The sequence below is a fragment of the Tauraco erythrolophus genome, chromosome 23, assembly GCF_009769465.1.
Source record: "Tauraco erythrolophus isolate bTauEry1 chromosome 23, bTauEry1.pri, whole genome shotgun sequence".
NCBI lineage: Eukaryota > Metazoa > Chordata > Aves > Musophagiformes > Musophagidae > Tauraco > Tauraco erythrolophus.
The window spans coordinates 3,903,895-3,921,994 of record NC_141487.1 but is presented as its reverse complement, the minus strand read 5'-3'; the positions used below and the strand labels follow the sequence as shown (position 1 = coordinate 3,921,994).

General features: G+C 40.0%; 1 protein-coding gene across 3 annotated transcripts in view; it reads right to left on the bottom strand.

Annotated features, from left to right (window-relative positions):
* Window positions 1-414: 414 nt before the first annotated feature.
* MTOR (mechanistic target of rapamycin kinase) overlaps window positions 415-18,100 on the bottom strand; it is a 65,290-nt gene continuing 47,604 nt past the window's right edge. For 2 of the 3 annotated variants that reach the window (XM_086625762.1, XM_086625761.1), the window contains 22 exons: window positions 16,724-16,839; window positions 15,312-15,429; window positions 14,332-14,538; window positions 13,568-13,668; window positions 13,213-13,309; window positions 12,475-12,573; window positions 11,777-11,899; window positions 10,975-11,157; window positions 10,166-10,300; window positions 9,705-9,879; window positions 9,341-9,476; window positions 8,448-8,595; window positions 7,614-7,736; window positions 7,128-7,210; window positions 5,826-5,898; window positions 5,231-5,305; window positions 4,607-4,742; window positions 4,136-4,201; window positions 3,358-3,438; window positions 2,975-3,055; window positions 2,201-2,306; window positions 676-1,637 (listed from right to left, as the gene is read on the bottom strand). In XM_086625762.1, coding sequence (XP_086481888.1) covers window positions 1,622-1,637; window positions 2,201-2,306; window positions 2,975-3,055; window positions 3,358-3,438; window positions 4,136-4,201; window positions 4,607-4,742; window positions 5,231-5,305; window positions 5,826-5,898; window positions 7,128-7,210; window positions 7,614-7,736; window positions 8,448-8,595; window positions 9,341-9,476; window positions 9,705-9,879; window positions 10,166-10,300; window positions 10,975-11,157; window positions 11,777-11,899; window positions 12,475-12,573; window positions 13,213-13,309; window positions 13,568-13,668; window positions 14,332-14,538; window positions 15,312-15,429; window positions 16,724-16,839 — 2,478 coding nt within the window. In that variant the 3' untranslated portion in view covers window positions 676-1,621. Of the gene's footprint in view, window positions 509-675; window positions 1,638-2,200; window positions 2,307-2,974; window positions 3,056-3,357; window positions 3,439-4,135; window positions 4,202-4,606; window positions 4,743-5,230; window positions 5,306-5,825; window positions 5,899-7,127; window positions 7,211-7,613; window positions 7,737-8,447; window positions 8,596-9,340; window positions 9,477-9,704; window positions 9,880-10,165; window positions 10,301-10,974; window positions 11,158-11,776; window positions 11,900-12,474; window positions 12,574-13,212; window positions 13,310-13,567; window positions 13,669-14,331; window positions 14,539-15,311; window positions 15,430-16,723; window positions 16,840-18,100 lie in introns of those variants that run through there. The other variant, XR_015222829.1, reaches the window with a different exon arrangement.

The window sequence follows — 18,100 nt, the reverse complement described above, 5'->3', positions numbered from 1 at the left end:
ACGGGCGGAGGCTGCCCGGGCTGCGCTCTGGCGCCCCCAGGCGGCTCGGGGGAGCAGCCCCCGGGTGGGGAGAAAGGGGCGCCCGGGGTGGGGGCGGGGAGGGGGTCACCCCCCTCGGGGTGGAAGGGCGAGACCCCCGGCCCCCTTCGCCCGCAGGCACCCACCCGTGGGCTCCAGGGACTGCCCCAGAGCAGCCCACCGTCACAGTGCTGGGTGGGGACCAGGGTCATTGCCACCCAAAGCCCCCCCAGTGCCCCCTCCCTGTTCCCCCAATTTCGGGGTGCAGCACCAGCGGCTGGAGAAGCCCACGGAGCCCTGGCCGGGCCGGTGAGGCACCCCACGCTGCTCCTTGAGCTGTGACCGTGACCCTGAGACCAAGAAAGCTGATGTTCTTACCGCACGGATGACATGGCATCTGCTGGAAACTAAAATTTAGGGGTTGGGTGGTGAAGTTTCTTTTATACAAGCGACAGACATCATTCAGTCTTGGTAATTTTGCCTCCAGCTGCTATCAAAAGGGAAATATAGCAGAAAAAGGTAAGTCAAATCCATGGCAACAGGAAACTTTTTTTTTAAAAAACCATCTTAAATCTGTTTCCCTGTCTCTTCCTAAGAAGTATTTGGGAATAAACAAGAACACAGTCAAAATGTTACATTTTGGTGCAATTTATTGGCACAAAAATAATCAAATACAACATGGCATCTAAACATGGCTACTCTGTTGTATTTTGTGCATTGTTTTTAATATGTTTAATTCATAAATCATAACTTTATCTTCACCCTCATGTTTAATAACCATTATTTTATGTTTCAAGTTATGACCAGCTCTCCCCACGTCTGCCTCCTACGCCAAGTACTAACTTTCTCTAATGATTTCCCAATACTGATTCTCAAGCCAGACACTGTGGGAAACTCCCAAGGGATATTTCTTTTGTACTCTGCACCCAGTTCGCCACCGATCAATCCGCATAGAGGCACCTGACTTTGCTCAGCTCAAGGTCTTCAACTCCTGGATCTTATATCCTGATCTAGTCTGAAACACGACTCCTGCACTAGTGTAATGAGGGGAATATACAGTCTCCAATTTGGGGGCAAGAATCGGTTTGAAAACAAGGTAACAGGATGAAACAATGGTAAAATCCTCCTTCTCTCCTATTTCTTTCCAGTTATCCAGCTCACCCCCAAACCTAAAGGAAGCCTCTGGCACAAGTGCATTGAGCTCACTGCAGCCACACCAACAGGACTGACCAGGGCAATAATTAATCTGCAAATGACTTAGTTACATTGCAAAGTAAGTCAAAACCCGTATACAGAAATTTTCAATGGATCACCAGTTCCCCAAAGACCAAGTGGAACCATAGACATCTGTGGTACAATCAGTCTTCACTGTCCTGGAAACCCAAATCAAGTGTTGTGTTTCAGACAGCTTGTGTTTTTCCAACAGCAGCTATACATTGGCTTAAACCAACTTTTAATATACAATAACTCTTTTCATTTACATTTCAAAATATTTGACAAAGGCTGTGTATCAGTCCAACGTTCAGTTTGTGTTTGTAGAAGAGCAAGTTTGGAGTGCAAAAGCCTCCAGAATAAAAGGCTGAGGATACTTCAGAATCTTCTGTTACCAGAAAGGACACCTAAAGAAAACAAAGATATTGTAGTAATCCTGACTTGCATATAGTTTCACAAAGGCAACACTGAGAAGGACTGAGATTCCATACTAACTAGCGTGTTAGTTTCTACATAGTATATTAGCATAGGAAAAGTTGACAGGTGATCCCCATGCTTCTTTCCAGCCAATCAATGTTTTAAAATGCTAAAAAGATCTATTTTCTTAAGCATAGTCCAAAGTTAGCTAACTCTCAAAATGACAGTAAATCATTTTTGTTTAGAATATGTGGTTCTTCACTGTAACAGAAATCAATGACCACCACATGCCATACTTCAAACACTTAAAAAGTTCAAGCTGATTGCAGTTTAAATGTTCTAAAATCCCTGTCACTACTTGTAACAACAATTTTCTTCCAGAGGAATGTCTACGGGATCGCTCTCATAGGCTTGCAAAATTCACCAGAGCAGATGCAACAGGTGGTAAAGCTTCCACATAGAACTGACTGCACAAGTGACGTTTTCCTTAGCTGTTCTCTCCTTAGGTTACTCACAGAAGAATTTTTCAAGGTTAGCTCAGTAACAAACTCACCATCCAATGTAGCACTGGCACAGGTTCTCATGAGAAGTAGCTTGCTTGATGAGCAATTCTACTTGTGTGGGTACATCAAGAGTTTCGTCATGAGAGAAGTCTCGACCTTTGAAATTAAAGGATGGGAAAAAAAGGTAAATGAAAGTCACAGATCATATAACATAACTTACTTCTGGGTGGCAAGTTAAGGACTGATAGGACTTTTAACTACCCTTCCCTTACAGCATATAAGATGCAAAATTTTCCAAACATGGAGAACCTCTCAAGGCATACAGAACCCAGATTTTCCCTATTGTTATGTTTTCTTCCTTCTTTCTTCTCCAAATAATGGATTTAAAAAAAAAAGTGCTCTCCAATAATAGATAACTTCCCAGTAGCTGGAACCCCAGTGCTAATCCCTTCAAGTACATTATTTGGCAGGTGAGGGTAGTTTCTTATAAACTTTAAGAGCACAAAATTTCACAAATAAATGCTGCAAGCTATAAAGCCAGGACAGCAGAAATTCAGCTTCCACTAACAAGCTAAGACATGCAAAATATGAAGTCTGTTTAGTTAAAAACACCTCTGTACTTTTTAAATTGACTCATTTGTATCTAAATGCAGGCACCAGTACTTATTTGTACTTGTTTGTCTAATACAGACAAAACAGGAAAATGGCCTCACCTGCTTAACCAGAATATGTTAAATTCAAGGATTAACACAAAATAAAACCAAAAGTAGTGCTGATCCATCAGATTTTATGTTTATCTTACATAAACGTAAAAACATGCTCACCAGTGAGCTTATCTCGAACCCTGTTGATGATTTGAATTGCCTTCTTATTTAGAGCTTCTGGCTTCACTAGACCATCTCCTACTAAAAGGCAGAAGTAGGAAAGACAATTAGGACTTCATCTGAACAATAAAAATGTTTGTAATGCTGTTACATCGGCCCTTCCCAAATTACATAAATACCATTTTGAGAGTAAACGAACCCAGACACCAGTACATTTTCTGTCACCTTCTTTTTGGATTGAGAACACAGGTAATTACATTCCACATTTATGTTGATGAGGAACTGTATCTGTCCCATCTCATGGAATTGTATCTGGATCATCACGAAATTTTCTGATCTAAGAACAATTTCTGCATCGGTATAAAAGCAACAATGAAACTTACTGAAGGAATGGATGGATTCAGGCACTGTGGTCCCAGTTTTCTTATGGGCTGTCTCACCCAATTCCACACTGTCCAACATTTCTATTAAAAAAAACCACATGAAAACATAAAAGCATAAACGTGAAGCTGAAAAGCAGATAAAGTAACATTATTCTGGAAACATCAACAAAACTGTTAATCAGCTCATTTGAAAAGTATATTTGACTGTGACCAAGTGCACCACACATCTCCATCATTGATGGAAGCACATCACAGGAGCAAACATCCTTTTTTCCTGCTAACATACTGAAAGGCCTGATCCAACTTGTAGGAATGTTTTATATAAAAGTGTAATTGAAAGATATTTTGAAATGACGTTCAATTCATCTGAAACTACAATTAAATAAGTATGTTTGTTTGTAGAACCCTCCATATGAAGAGTCCAATAGCAAAGAGCTGCTAAGCTTCAATGCAAAGCTATCGATATTCAGTCAGACAACTATTGGCCAGGTTTTGCCCACTAATCTTTGGTAGCTAAATAAATAACTATCACATATAAATTATACGTTGCATTGCATCAGTTTGTATGTGCTCCAGAAGGGTGTTAATGTAACTGTAAAAGGAGCATCTGCTTTTTGAGCCAAAGTGCTGAACTCACCCCTTACAATCCTACAGCTCATGCTAATAAGCTGTTTATCTGTCTACTTTTGATAAGAGGACTGAAAATATTTACTCAGTCTTGTGCACTGCTAAAAAAACCACTCCAAACATCATGACATACATCATCTTTTCTACTCACCTACTGACTGACTAGCTGAGTAGGAGTCTGTTCTTGTTCGTGAGCGCTTATTGCCCTTTGTATTTGCTGCAAGAAAATAAGGAGTTGAAAAGTATGAAGTGGAGTTTCAGTGTTTCATAGCAAGTTTGTCCATAAACAACACAGATTTGACTGCCTTTCTCTTTCTCCAAATTCTGTCACCTGAAAATAGCCTTCAATCTGCTGATGACAATATTCAATACAAAACCAACCCAAATAGTTTTGCTTGTAGCTTAGTTTGACGTCTGTGTGGAAGGGCAAAAGGGTTTTAATTACTGTGGTATTTTCACATTACAATCCCTAAAACCGTGTGCACACAGAAATAGCACTTGCAAACCAACAATTTCACCAGATTGTCTTCAAACAGACATTGGATTTCAGGCTTCTGGATTTCCTGTATGAAATCAAGGCTGATTATTCTCTTGCTGTCACTGTTTCATCACAATCACTTACTGTCCATCAGCCGCCAGTTCAATAATGGATCATACACAAAGGCTTCAAGCACAGCCATGACACTGTCCTTATGTTCACGCAGGACTTCCATCACCGTGTGACAGGTGATTCTGTAATTGCCATCGAGGCCTGTCACCTGCAGAAGAGAAAGAAGCGAATCAACCACACTGCTTCGTTCACTCTGCAACTCCAACCCTAACAATTCAGGGACCAGGATGTGGCTTGTGCTTTGAAGAGGAATTCACTCCTACTATGCTTTGTTCATTAAGAGTACAAGATAGATGTTTATTCCAAACTAAGCAGCTCCCTTCTCCCATTATGACGATCTTTGGGAAGCACCATGCCATTGGCTGTGCCTAGTTGATGCAAACTGCTATCTGAAATAAGGAAACTAAGAAATTGGAGAAATTTCAGGGTTTTTTTGCATCAGTGAAAAAGTTGGTTTCCACTGTAATGTATTGTAAAGATCACAGAAGATATTTTAACTTACAGAAAATGCAGCTGATATATTAACACCTCTGGTTCTTGCAGAAGTAGCCACAACAGAAAATACAGGAAAAACTAAGAAATTGGTGCCATTTTCCCTAGGAACAATCCCCTTCATATTCAAGACAGGATGCTTACCTCCATAGCATTTGTCAGCATCCTTGTTAACCTAAATGGAATCTTCTCAGGAAACTTTTCTCTTGTCATTGCAACCTAAACATATGATGATGGAGAATTAGTAAATTAATAGCTAATTTAGTATTTAAGAGTTAATAAGTATTGGGGTTTTTTTTTTGCTACAACCTTGGAGGTTGTAATCCAAATGGGAAATGAAGTGCCAGCTTTATGTTCCTCAGTTTCCACACATTTTTAGGAGAAACTAGATAATTAACTTGACAACAGAGAGAAAACTCAAGTGTGCGCACAGTTGCCACTGTCAAGTAACACAGACTGTCTACCAGTGGCTTAAATTGCTCTGAGAAATTTTATGGAAAAGTGATGTTAGCACTTCTTTGCTTCTTCCAGTGGTTAGCTAATCCCCAAGACAAGCCTCTGAGATAAAGTATCTATTATTTTCATCTTGCCTGCAGGTATAGTGAAGCCCAAAAGAGACAAAGGACTTGCCCAGGATCACACTTCAAGGTCAGTTTGTCCTGGCTTATAGATTCATTTCTGTTCCACCAGAAAATGTGAAATATTACAGAAAATTTAATGTCCAAATACAAAGATTTACCTCAAAACAGTCCCCAAAGTCAATATGCAGGATCTTTCCACTCAGTCTGTCTAACATCAGATTGGAGGGATGTCTTTGATGAAGGAGCAGGAGAAAAAACAGAGTGACAGACCATTATAAAAAGCCAAAGTAAATCACAGCAGCTCCAGACTGAAATGATATTTATCTTCATGAAAAAGAACAGGCAGAGATAGCTTGCTTGTCTGAGATCTTCAATCTCAGGATGAACAGAATAGCTTCCTGACAGTGCATCTATCACATTATTTTTGTAATTACCTCTCAGGAGTTAGAGAATTTCTCACCTTGGAAGATAAACAACCTATTGGACCAGAGCCATCAGTACATTTTGTACATTTATTTTTCAGTTAGGATAAATCCTTCTTACTTGTTTTATGTTTTTATACTTTAAATCTAAAATATATTGTCTTTAAAAGTATTTTGGAAGCTATGATGTCCCCTTCTGACAGTAAGCCATTTACTAAATCAAACTTTTTTTTTTTCATTTGTCCAATCCATTTGGATTGTACATACTTCCCTCCGGAACATGGCTGCATTGCAGATCAGAAGCACCACCATGTTAAATAGTATTTAAACCAACATTAACTTTCATTCATTTTAAGTCTAGAGTGGCCTTTGGGGAGTATTTATGGGGACTTCATATGTCTCTAACAACTGCTGTGAGCATGTAATGCCCCTGCTTCACAGAATAAGTATCCATCAGGCAGAAAAAGTACGCAGAATAAGTAATGTTAGTGAACCCATTCGGAGGGAGAATGAGAAGGCTTCTGCCACTAAACACTTTCTGGATTTCTTTTTGCTACTTCAGGGAACAAAAACTGATGCTTGATCATGGTGCTTCTTTCTTCCCCAAAAAGCTGGATGTATGTGTACAATCCTAACAGACTTTGCAAAAAAAATTGCCATCTCATATGCATGAAGCACACACCAAACATTGGTGGCAGAAGTCAACAACGTATTTCTGTTTTATAGAATGGATAAAGAGAGATTTCCTATTCTGTGAGTGAAAGGACAAATTAGAACCTGTAGTCCTTGATGTAATTCTGTGTGCATTCCTCTCAAAATGGAAGAAACTCTTATTTGCACTCAAGATACACAAACCCTACACGTCATGCCTGCAGTACTGAAAATAATGGCAGCACAATTGGTCCTGAAAGATGGTATCATCTCAACTCAGCAATAACCACAATGGAAGATGTTATCATAAGCACAGATAAGGAATGAATCAATAGGCCTACACAGTCTGTGCTTTTATTTAAAAGAAACCTTTACAATTTCACTTACCTGTCCCCAAGGCCCAAAATGTATCCAACCATTGACATTACAGCTAGTGAACGAGTGTAGTTTGTTCTTCTATCAAACCACACCTGCAAGTGGAGACAAAAACAGAAAAAGCCAGGCAGGCATGTTGCATATTTCAGCTTATATTTTAATTTATACATTAACTACTTGCATTTTGCACAAAGCAAAATGCGATATGCTTAGGTTCAACACACTCCACGAGCCTGAAAGGGTTCGAACATCCTGTGGCCTTGAATATATTCTCAGAATATATTCTGAGGCTCCTGCTTTTCTCTCTCCATGCACGGTATCTGGAGCTCCAGTCTTGAGCTTCAGACTGCACTGTGGCAGGCATTGTGATCTGAGCCTTGTAAGGCCCCTTGGGAGGGTATGCACATGATGAATAAACACCGTCTCACTCACTGTGCAGAGAAGGTAATTCCACATCATGCTGATAGCCAAACACAAGCCATGACGTCCTGAACTCACCTCTGAGCTTGGACTTTTCAACCACAGCAGTTTGGCAAGATCATCACCAGCTGTGTTATTGACAGCGTGTTCAAATACTTCTACTTTCTGCATCAGAGTCAGGTGGTCATAATCTGGAGCCATCTATAATTGAGAAGTGACACTCAGCAACTTAAAAAAACCTACCTGCAGTAATCTCTAGTTTTACTATAAGAAACACAGTAATTACAAATAATTTCAAGATAAACTCGATATGAAATTATTTGTAGACTGACCAGTTTGTTCCCAAACACAGTGAGATGACTAATCAAAAGTGAAGAACTCATTTTAAATGGGATGGCAAATGATTTAGCATCCACAAAGCATTCCATAGCCATATTTAATTAAAATACTGTGAAGGTAAACATGTTTCCAAAAACATTATCCAAGGAAGTCTTCTGGGTTGGCACATGCTTTCCTTTTTGGCAGGCAATTCTAGCTTTTCTAGTAATGTTTGTTTTCTCCAGTCTGTCTAATCGTGACTCTGTTGCTTAGACACCATGTTTGCAAATGCCAGCAGCACGCGCTTGGTATAAGGCACATCATAGTCACACAAAATCCCAAACACAGTTTAGTCACCAGATGGTAACAACTCATGGTCTCTGCTAAAACAGGAAAGGAGAAGCAAATAAAGGCATGGCCAATTTTACCTCTTGGTAGCATTTTATAATTGTTATGATATTTTTGCATTTATTACTGATCTCAATAACAATCAGAGAACAGGCAGAGGAAGAACAAGCTGGGCACCATTAATCTTCACTAAGCACTGGAGTCCTAAAAGAATGCACCAAAGACTCTGCCAGCTTTGCCCTTTACCCTCAGCATGATGCGATGTTCAATGTTGAGCAGGATCTTTTTCTTCTCCCTGTAGTCTCGGATGAGTGCATGCAGTGTGTCACAGTGGGGGACCCAACCAATCAAGCCTGAATTTGTAGACAGTGGAATAACAGCATATCTCTGGATGCTACAGGAAAAAAAGGGAGAATCAGAGCACAAATTGTTGCATGTTGTGAATTATTACATTTTGAGATGCTTAAAACAACTACTACTAAATCTGATTCTGATTCAAATTGTCTCTTCAGTAGCTGCTCTGCTTTTCTTCTTTTCAAACAGACCTGAACCATTGATTTGGACAGATTGCTGCCAGGTAATCTACGGACACTGTCAAAGCTTACGTGGTTTTCACTGAAAGACTGCTTTCAGAAGGTACATCTTATGTCACCCACGATGATCTAGTATTTGCATATGACATTTGATATGTTCGTGTTTGAAAGACACGGTACAGAACTGCAGCCAGTGACTATTCACCAAGCTATTTAGTGACTGTAATAAAAAACGTCGACAAAACCTCCTGTTCTTGGGCTCTTAAGGCAGCACTCAAGTTCTCTTGAAATAGGGGTTAAAGACCATAACTATTTACGAGATGGGACTTCAATTAAATAAAACAATCCCCTCAGGATACCTTTCCTCCAAGTTTGAATTCTATGAATGTTTTCTTCTTTGTGGTTTTCGGTTGGTTGTTGTTTTTTTTTTTTCTTTTCTTGTTGTTTTTTGTTATTGTTGTGTTGGGTTTTTTTTAATTAACTTAGTTCCAAAATTTTTCATTTCCTCACAAACCAGCTGGTTGTGCTAAGGATTACTTGGAAACTGCACCTATACAGAGTGTCATTTTTGCATAAGTATCTTCAATGATTATCCACAGCGCACACCTGAGGTTTTTGCGAAGAGAAGTTGGGTCATTTGCAAGCAGAGTGTTGACCAACCCAAAAAGCTGCATCACTCTTTCATCTTGGCGAAGGTCTTCATGACCTTTCAGAAGGAATACAAACTCATGCCCATTGCTTCCTGTGAAAGAATTAACACACAAAAGTTTACTCCTGCTGAACAAACACGCAAGAGTAAATACACATGCACCCAAGAACTGGAACGCGTGTCAGACTGACCAGACCGCTGAGAAATATCTCACCTGAAAGGAAATGTTGGAGAGCTTTTACCTGCTAAATATGCAGTTTGACCTAAAAACAAAGACTGTTTAAATACCAGAATAGCTAAGTGAAAGCTGCTCTCTCTTACCCATCAATGTCAACTTCCTGGGCCGCTGCTTGGAGGTGATGACCTGCAGTGAGGGTGCAATGGACTGAATGCGTATGATGGGCTGGTTGGGATCATATGTTCCTGGCACTGCCAATTCCAGGTCCCGGCACATCAAGAGTTTTGGTGACACATACTGTAGTTCCAAAGAAGTGAGCTACCAAAAAGAAAAGAAATACAACCCCCTAGAATTTCAGTTCAATCTCACTGAAGCATCTGTAGAGTTGAGGCTGTCAAGGGACCTGGAAGGGTTCAGTCAGACATCAGTACTTCATACACTTGCAGGAAGCGCTGCATAAGCAGCAAACTTGCAGCAAATCATATGCAGTTATTTCCAGAATACTGAATTTGAATGTGCTGAATAACCAGAAAACATGAAGCAAAGATTGGTATTGACAACTTGCACTGTAAGACCCGCAACAGAGCTGTACCTCTCCCCCCACCTGAGGCAGCTGCTTTGAGATACGCCGGAACACGTGGTAATAGAGATCCCAAGCCTGAGTCAGGTCTTTGACATTTCCTGATTTCATGTACTTCCTGCACCATTCCTGAGCTTCCATTAGATCTCTGCCATAGGCCTAGGGAGGAAGTGAAAAACAACAGAATAAAAACATTTCTACTGACAATAGTGGAACAGGTGGAGACCACTTAATACCTACAAAGAGCATCACAGTCTATTTTCAAATTGTATTACAAATACTTGATCTCACATTTTTATAGCATAACAGAATTAAAGATCCAGAAATTCCTGGATCCAAGGCATGCACTGAATTTATCAGACAACGTTGTTCACAAATAAACTTCATGACAGGAGGCAACAAACAAATAGCATCACCCTTTAACAGTAGGCTCACAAGCTCAAATTAATTCCTTTTGCTGGCTTGAGAGAGGTCATCTCTACTATCTGTTATAGTAGTTACCATGAAGCAAAGCAGACCGGTGCTAGAAGAATTAACTGCAGAGCAGTTGTGTGTTTTCCAGACCCTATCAGACACCCAGCTGACATGACTCCAGAGCAATCCGTGCTACCATGGCCCCTGTAGTACTGTAGTCACCAAAAGCTCTATGATTCTATGATACAGATCTGAAGACAAATGTCAATAATGAAGTCTGCAACTAATGCAACAAATCCCAAGAGATTTACTCCTTGTGTTAGATTGCAAAGGTCCTTGTAACACATCCCAGGTAGGTGGCTGTCCTGCCTGTTTTTGAGAGCAGGCAGAAGCTTATGCTCTTGGTCATTTGCTCATACCTGATTGAAGGATGTCTCTTTTAAAGTTTGAGGCCCACGCTCCATCATTGCATGAAGTGGTTCCAGCACCTCAAACATCCCCTTGACGTTCCTCTCTCCAAAGTAGAGACGAGATGCTTCTTCCAACCCTTCATGCCACATCTCATGCCATAGGATGGCTACACGGATTAGCTCTTCGCTCACCTATTTCAGGACAGGAAAAAGATTAAACACCTAAAGAAAAAGACTATGACTGCATACTGACCCACAAATTCAAAACCGCTTTCTTCTCTAATGATTATGAAATACTTGTTGCTGGCAGCTAGAGGGAGCCACAAGAACTCCCACAATGCTGTTACACTTTTTTCTGCAAGAAGCTGATCAGACTTTTCTCATCTTATTAGTTGCCTTTGAAATTTTCCATATATTTGTGTAGCTTGGCCTGAAAGCATTACTTTTCATTTATTCACAAAAATCTTTAGCAAATGAATTAAATTACTATTTCCATGCTATGCTTGGTAAGTTTTGTTTTCACTTTTCACTAAGCAAAATCTTTCTTTATGGAACAATGATTCTTCATTTGTTTCTTCTCTAAATTTGTTCATAAGGAGACACAAGAACTCAGTGCTTGAACACTATGGTCCTTTTTATATGAAAGCTTTCTCTTGAAATTATGCTAATACTGTAACTTCTACCAGTTGCAAAAAACCTAAATTAATTGTACTTGAATGAAATTAACAATAAATAGTCATTTTGTGTTATTACAGCTGTGGTACATCCATTCCTGAAACACAATACGCTTTATGGCACGCTGAGCACTCACCATCATTGCCTGCTGCACCAGAGTGTTACTGTGCTCACACATGTTTTTCAAGATCTTATTTGCAGCGTTGTGGCGAGCAGTGGTTGTAGATTTCGAGGCCACAGTCAAAGGATAGATCAAAGCCTACAAAGGACATCAACCAATTAAAATTTTAGAACCACACAGAAGAGTTACATAAATTGAAAGATTAGCAAAGCAGTAATAAACAGCAGCCTTAGGGCTAGACAAGAGAGAGCAAGCTTGCTTCTGGAAAGAGGTGATAGGAATTTGCTACTTAAAGTCTTCCAATCTGAAAAGCTTACAAGACTTTAATTCACTGAGTAGCATAATGACTTTGAGAGCCTGTATTAAAGTGGAAGAACAAAAAATTGGTTTTAGTATTTTGTGATTTTCCACACTGTAGGAAGCAATTCAGATAAAACATCTGTGAGATAGCCACTTAATGAGATTTAAGAAGGCTATTTGCACTGCCTAGTGTTCTATTAGATAGAGACAACTTCCCCTGTTGCATGGCTCATCCACTTCTTTCCATTTTTATGTGAACAGTGTTAAGCTGAAAGAAGCAGCAGCAGAAATAGTCCCCACCCTCACTTGCTGTGACTTCCAGTGCAGGCATCTAGACTACGTGAAATGGAACACAGGAAATGCCTTTTTTGGCTGTCAGTCTACGGAAATTCCTCCTCAGAGTCAAAGCTTACCTGGGGATGGTACCGTCCAATATCTGTGAGGAGCTGATGAATGAGACGTCCTACTAACGGTCGAGGGGTGTCAATTCTTGCAATGAGCTGAGGGATAACCTAGTAGTAAGGATAAATAAAATAAACATCCCTGACATCTCATATGGTTAGTTCACAAGCTGTTCTGCCCTCTGGTAGAGACCTCAGTCTCTAAAGGCAGCAGAGAGGCCCACCACTCATTTTTGAGATGGTCAGAGGATAACACCAAGTTCCAAACAGTGTCAGAAATACAGAATAGCTCAGTGAGATGACAAGTGTTCTGTGCAAAACTGTTACAGGATCCTCTTACAGAAAGAGTAAGACGTGTCTTGAAGTGTAATGCTTAAATAAGAAATAAAGCTTTTTTTTATTAATTTACAAGAACATTGTACAAAGCAATCTTGAAATAGACTGTCTGAATTACATCAGAGCAGCACAGTAGCGTTTTATACTTGATCACTACTGAATGCATGTCACCTTCAATTTTAAAATTTTAATTTTCTCATTCATATGCAATAATCTGCATATAAACACAGAAATGCATGCAATTTCTCATGCCTCTGTTGAGGATGCTTCTTAAATTAGTTGAATTGTACTGCACACTGCTCTCACCACTCACTTAGGGAGGATTGTTTAGCAAACAATCATCATTGATACGATGTAACAAATCCCCAAGCTCCCCCACAACTGAGATTTGTCTTAGCCCTTTGTGTTCCTTACCTGCAGCCAAGTGTCTATTTGGATTGCCTTGACTCCTTCTACCAAAGCCTCATTCACATCGGGCCAGTGACCATAGTCAAACCACAGAGTAAGGACTCTGAAAAAGAGAAATACATTTGTTAAGAATGAAAAACCCATTCCAATCAAATATCTTCAGACCCATTTATAAGTGACTCCTCTTCCCAGAGCCTAGAGACAGTAGGATAAGGGCTAATCCACCTAACATAAATTAGCTTGGACTGAAGCATTCACTTAGTTTAACCATAACAAAAAAGAACAGAAACAGGTTCTGCCTAACCTTAAACCATATGCCCTTATCAGACAGATTTCTTTTACTATGTGCTTTACTATGTACCTTAGAGTGTCTTGTAGGTTGTTTCCTCGAGACAAAGATATGGATCGAAAGAAACCTTGGACAGCAGGGACCGTATACATCAAGAGGGTCTTGGATAAATCCTTTTGGAATGAAAATCACTGCATTAGTTCTACACAAGTGCATGAATACTAAACTCAGCAAGGAGAAAGAGGAAGAAATACGTAGAAACAGAGACTTAATCCACATTATAGTTGAATTCTGCTCATACTCCTCAGAGGACATGTTGCTCCTGGAATTTATGTTTTGCTTGACTACACACAGGTCTTTCAGCCTACCAGAGAACATACTGTGAAGTGTTTTTATACTTCAGTTTGTTGGAAAAACTATGGAGAGCAAAGCAGCATAAAAACTACAACTTTACTATAACTAGTAAGTAAAAGATATTCCTCACAGTCTTTCATGAAGGGCTAAAACAGCAGAACTTGTTAATGCACATTGTATCACCTATAATAGCCACCCATGCCTTTGCTTTAGTTACAGCTAACTTAAATGATCGTTTGTGTTAATTTAGTCCTTTTCCCTTAAGACTGAGTTATCCTAAACTTTCTCACTTTTGCTGTAAGCTTTGAGCATGTATATGTATGAGTGTATACATTATATATATCTATATATAGATATCTATGTATAGAAACACACAGCTTCCACAAGCCAGGTATGCATAGTAGCTTTTTCCCAGCCATAAAGTTTTCCTGCATCTAAGCAGTAAGTTCCAATCTCTCGACATAAACAGGGAGGAAGGGTACCTCCGTGACTTTTTTCTGCACTGGCGATGGGATGGGACTGTTCTCTGTGCTCTCTGCATCACTCTCACTATTGCTGCCCTCGGTGTTGGCACTGGTGATGCTGGCTCCACTGGCATGACGCAGTTTCTTCTTCTCATCTCTGGCCTGGTTTTGATGTTTGTAGTGAAGCACTGCTTCAAAGTTCATCACTGCCCAGGCATGCCAGGCCTGCCAACAAGAGAGAACACAAAAGTCAGAAGGAAGATGAATCGTTTTTGCAACCTGTGCTGTTTAATTATTAGAGATAATAATCCAACCTTTCTGAGTGCATGGACAACAGTAATACCCTGCAGACAACACAATGCTTTGCTTCCTCTAATCATTTGTAATTTTAACTGCCTCATTATCTTAAATAACATCATGGTGAGTTCTTGGCCAGGAGCTCCCTGTTGGATATTAAGGCAAAGGAGCTCTGTAGCAAAAATTAAGTCACATACACCTTAATTTTCCAAAGGTTAAAATGAAGATTAATATGTTAGGACTAGGGGAGGTGCAATGGGAAGAAATGCAGGAGATGGCTGCCCCAGAGAAGATCTGGCATCAAATATTAATTGAAATGCACAAGCCTGAAATCAAAGGCTCTTTGGAGAATTAGCAACAAGGCTACTTTCCTAGTTCAAGTATATTGAGTGAGAACAAGTTAAATTTTTTCCATTTAGATTATCCTTTCTCCTTCACTATTAACTGACAGGACAGAAACTCCCAAGAGTAAGAATAGGAACTGAATTGTGCACTAGTTTTTCTAGCCAGATAAAATTCTAAACAAGAATCTCATGGTTGCCTTGGTCTGCTTTCTCTGTTTTTTTTTTAATCCTGCTTAACAGTAACAAGGCAGACAGTTATAAGATCTTTGTATGAACATCTTCCTTTCCTGAAGTATGGGATGTGATCAAATTTACTGGTCTCTCTGCTATGGTGCCTGGAAGCTTTTCCTTACTGACCTTGTACCAGTTGCGATCATGCTCTGTTGCAGCACTGTAGTACTGCAAGACTTTGGGGATGGTACTCTCATTGATGCCTTGCAGGTTCAGCTGCCACTCACCCAGCTTCAGGAAACACCTGGTAAAGCAAAGTGATTATTGACTTAGAACCTTGAATGAAGATGAAGCCTGCTGGATTAAGAGGCAGACTTATCCGAAGTCTGAAAGACATTTCATGTCATAAACCCGCTCAGTAAGCCTCTTCTGCAGACTGGGAGCATGTGTGTTAACATGTAAGGTTCAAATCAGTCACATCCTGCTTGTAAGCGTTGAGCTAACTAGTTAGTAGTTTAACTTTTAAGGGGAAAGGTGATGGTCAAACTTTGTTCCTCATTTATATCAATTATAAAATAAATGTAAGAACTAGCTAACAGTAGCATCAAAAGACTTCATCAGTATTGATAAAACACACAGAGCACATGTTCTGGCTAGCTATACATATCACCATATGAACGAGCCTTCTGGAGAGAACACCAGCAGTGGAAACACAGAGCAACTGCTCTTCCTGCAAGCCAGAACCCCATTAAGTCATCCCGTCCCTGAAGAAAGGAAAAACAACATATTTTTACTGCAGCAGGGTGGGGCTGTGAAGGTTTATGCAAAGCTTAATACTTTGCTCCCTCAGCAGGCTTTAAATACCACAGTTACACAGCTGTCCTTTCTATATTTTGAGTTTTCCAAAAGCATTGTGCAAGGAAAATATTGTGTGCAACTCATTACTAATCTGTCTTGCATGATAGTCACTCTGAGAAAAATAAGACTATGCTGTTATCAAGTTCCCATTCTCACAAAAGCAAATTAAGGGCATGCCTCCCTTGGAAAAAACAAAAACAAAAAGCAAACCTTCGGTAGTAAGCACTATGCAATTTCTGCTTTAAATTGGAAACAACGGATGTGGCACTTCCAGATCCGCAGAGGAGAATGGAGATTATAAGATGTGTTTTTAATGCAACAATATTTTAAGAGACCATCACATGCTGGGCACCTACTGCCCAAAGCACTGCTGTTGTATTAAGGGCACACGCTGCCAAGCACAGACATGCCAGGCATGTGGAAGTGTTTCTTTCCTACTGACTGGACCTCCTAAAACCCAAAGAAACAGCTACACTGAGAGCTCTGCCTCCTGCCAGTGAGCCAGTGCTGGAAAAACAAAACCAGCCACCAGTGACAGATACAAGCTTGTTTATGCTGATATGTCACAATAACATTTACTGAAATTATATGATTGATAAAAAACTGTAATACCAAATGGGTCTCTAACAGCTAAATGAGAAATCCCCTGTCCTTTTCAATCAAAGCGTGGACCCTGCAACCTCAGGAAAGACATCAGTTTCACTACATAGCTGAGGGGAGTCCAAGGCCCAGGTGCTGACCGTGCCATGAGCTTGTGGAGTTCCTGCTTATGCTGCTGGTCCTCTGTCGCGATAGCATGCTGTGCCTGCTGCTGCATGGTCTGCACGAAGTGCTGCATGTGCTGGAATGCATCAATCTGTAATCAGAGGACAGTTGCATTAAGGACCACGGAGGTTAAATACAACTTCACAAGAGAGGAAGACAATACAGGTTTTTGATATTTTTGTTTTTTCCTCAAAGCCCATTAGCCATTTACATCTTTTTAAAATCAGTTTATGTTCTACATATGTGGCACCAAATAAATGAAGAGGTTAGAGATTCTTGATGTCTCAGACATCTGGCCACTGAATTGCTATGCTGAGGAACAACTAACTGCATTCTACTGATGCTAGGGACACCCTCATGGCATACATACAGTCAAAAGCATGACTGACCACACCATGAGCTAACACTGCGCTCTGATGTGCAAGAGCTCAACTCTGGCAAAGAGAAACAGCCAACTCTGTAAGAAGAAAACTTCAGCAGCAGAGAATGTCCTGTTACTGCTCATGCAGAGTGAGATTCTAGTAATGATACAGAGATGTCTCATTTGCAATAGAGCACGCACCCCAAAGAGCAGCAATTTCAACAATCAAACAAATGTCCATAGCTTACAAACTATATCTGACCAAGTCACTATCATAACAGGCAGGATCAGAGATCCAGAGAAGCCTATCTATAACATGATACAGCCTGAAAAAAAAAAAATTGGAGAAAATAATGCCTGAAGGAAAACTTGCAGCTTCCTGATCTTCCCTCCTAAACCCTCAGCTTTGGCTAGGCTTACAGTACATACCACGGCACAAAAACATTGAGTTATTTCAACAAATTAAATTTGAGATTTCTCTTAAAGTTGTTTAAGAAGTACAAGTGTACATTGGTCCTTTGCCAGCAGATTACATAAGGCAGTAGTGTTAAAGCAACTCACACTACCAAATTTTGAGGTAAGCCTCTTTTGAAATTCCTTGGAAAGAATTATGGGCTAAGATAACCTGAAATTAAAGATTTAAGAAAAAAAAAAACTATACACGCTTCACTGGAAACAATTAGAGTAAAGCTCTTGCAATCTGCAAGGTCATTTCAGGTCAGAAACCGCAGAATATGCTATTAAGAGTCCAATTTACTCCTGTTCCATCTACAGGAATGAGCTGCTTTAAAAGTGCAAGAAGAATCACCTGAGCTGAAATGCCTCATCTATTCCATTCAAATATCAGCATGCCCAAGTCAATTGTCAGGAAAAAGCGTATTAGTCCAGGATGAAATAAAAGAAAGTATTATACTGTTAATATTAACAGGGTGCATTCCACAGCTTGTAACCTGGATACTTGGCTAGAAGAGGAGGGGGAAATAGCAATCTT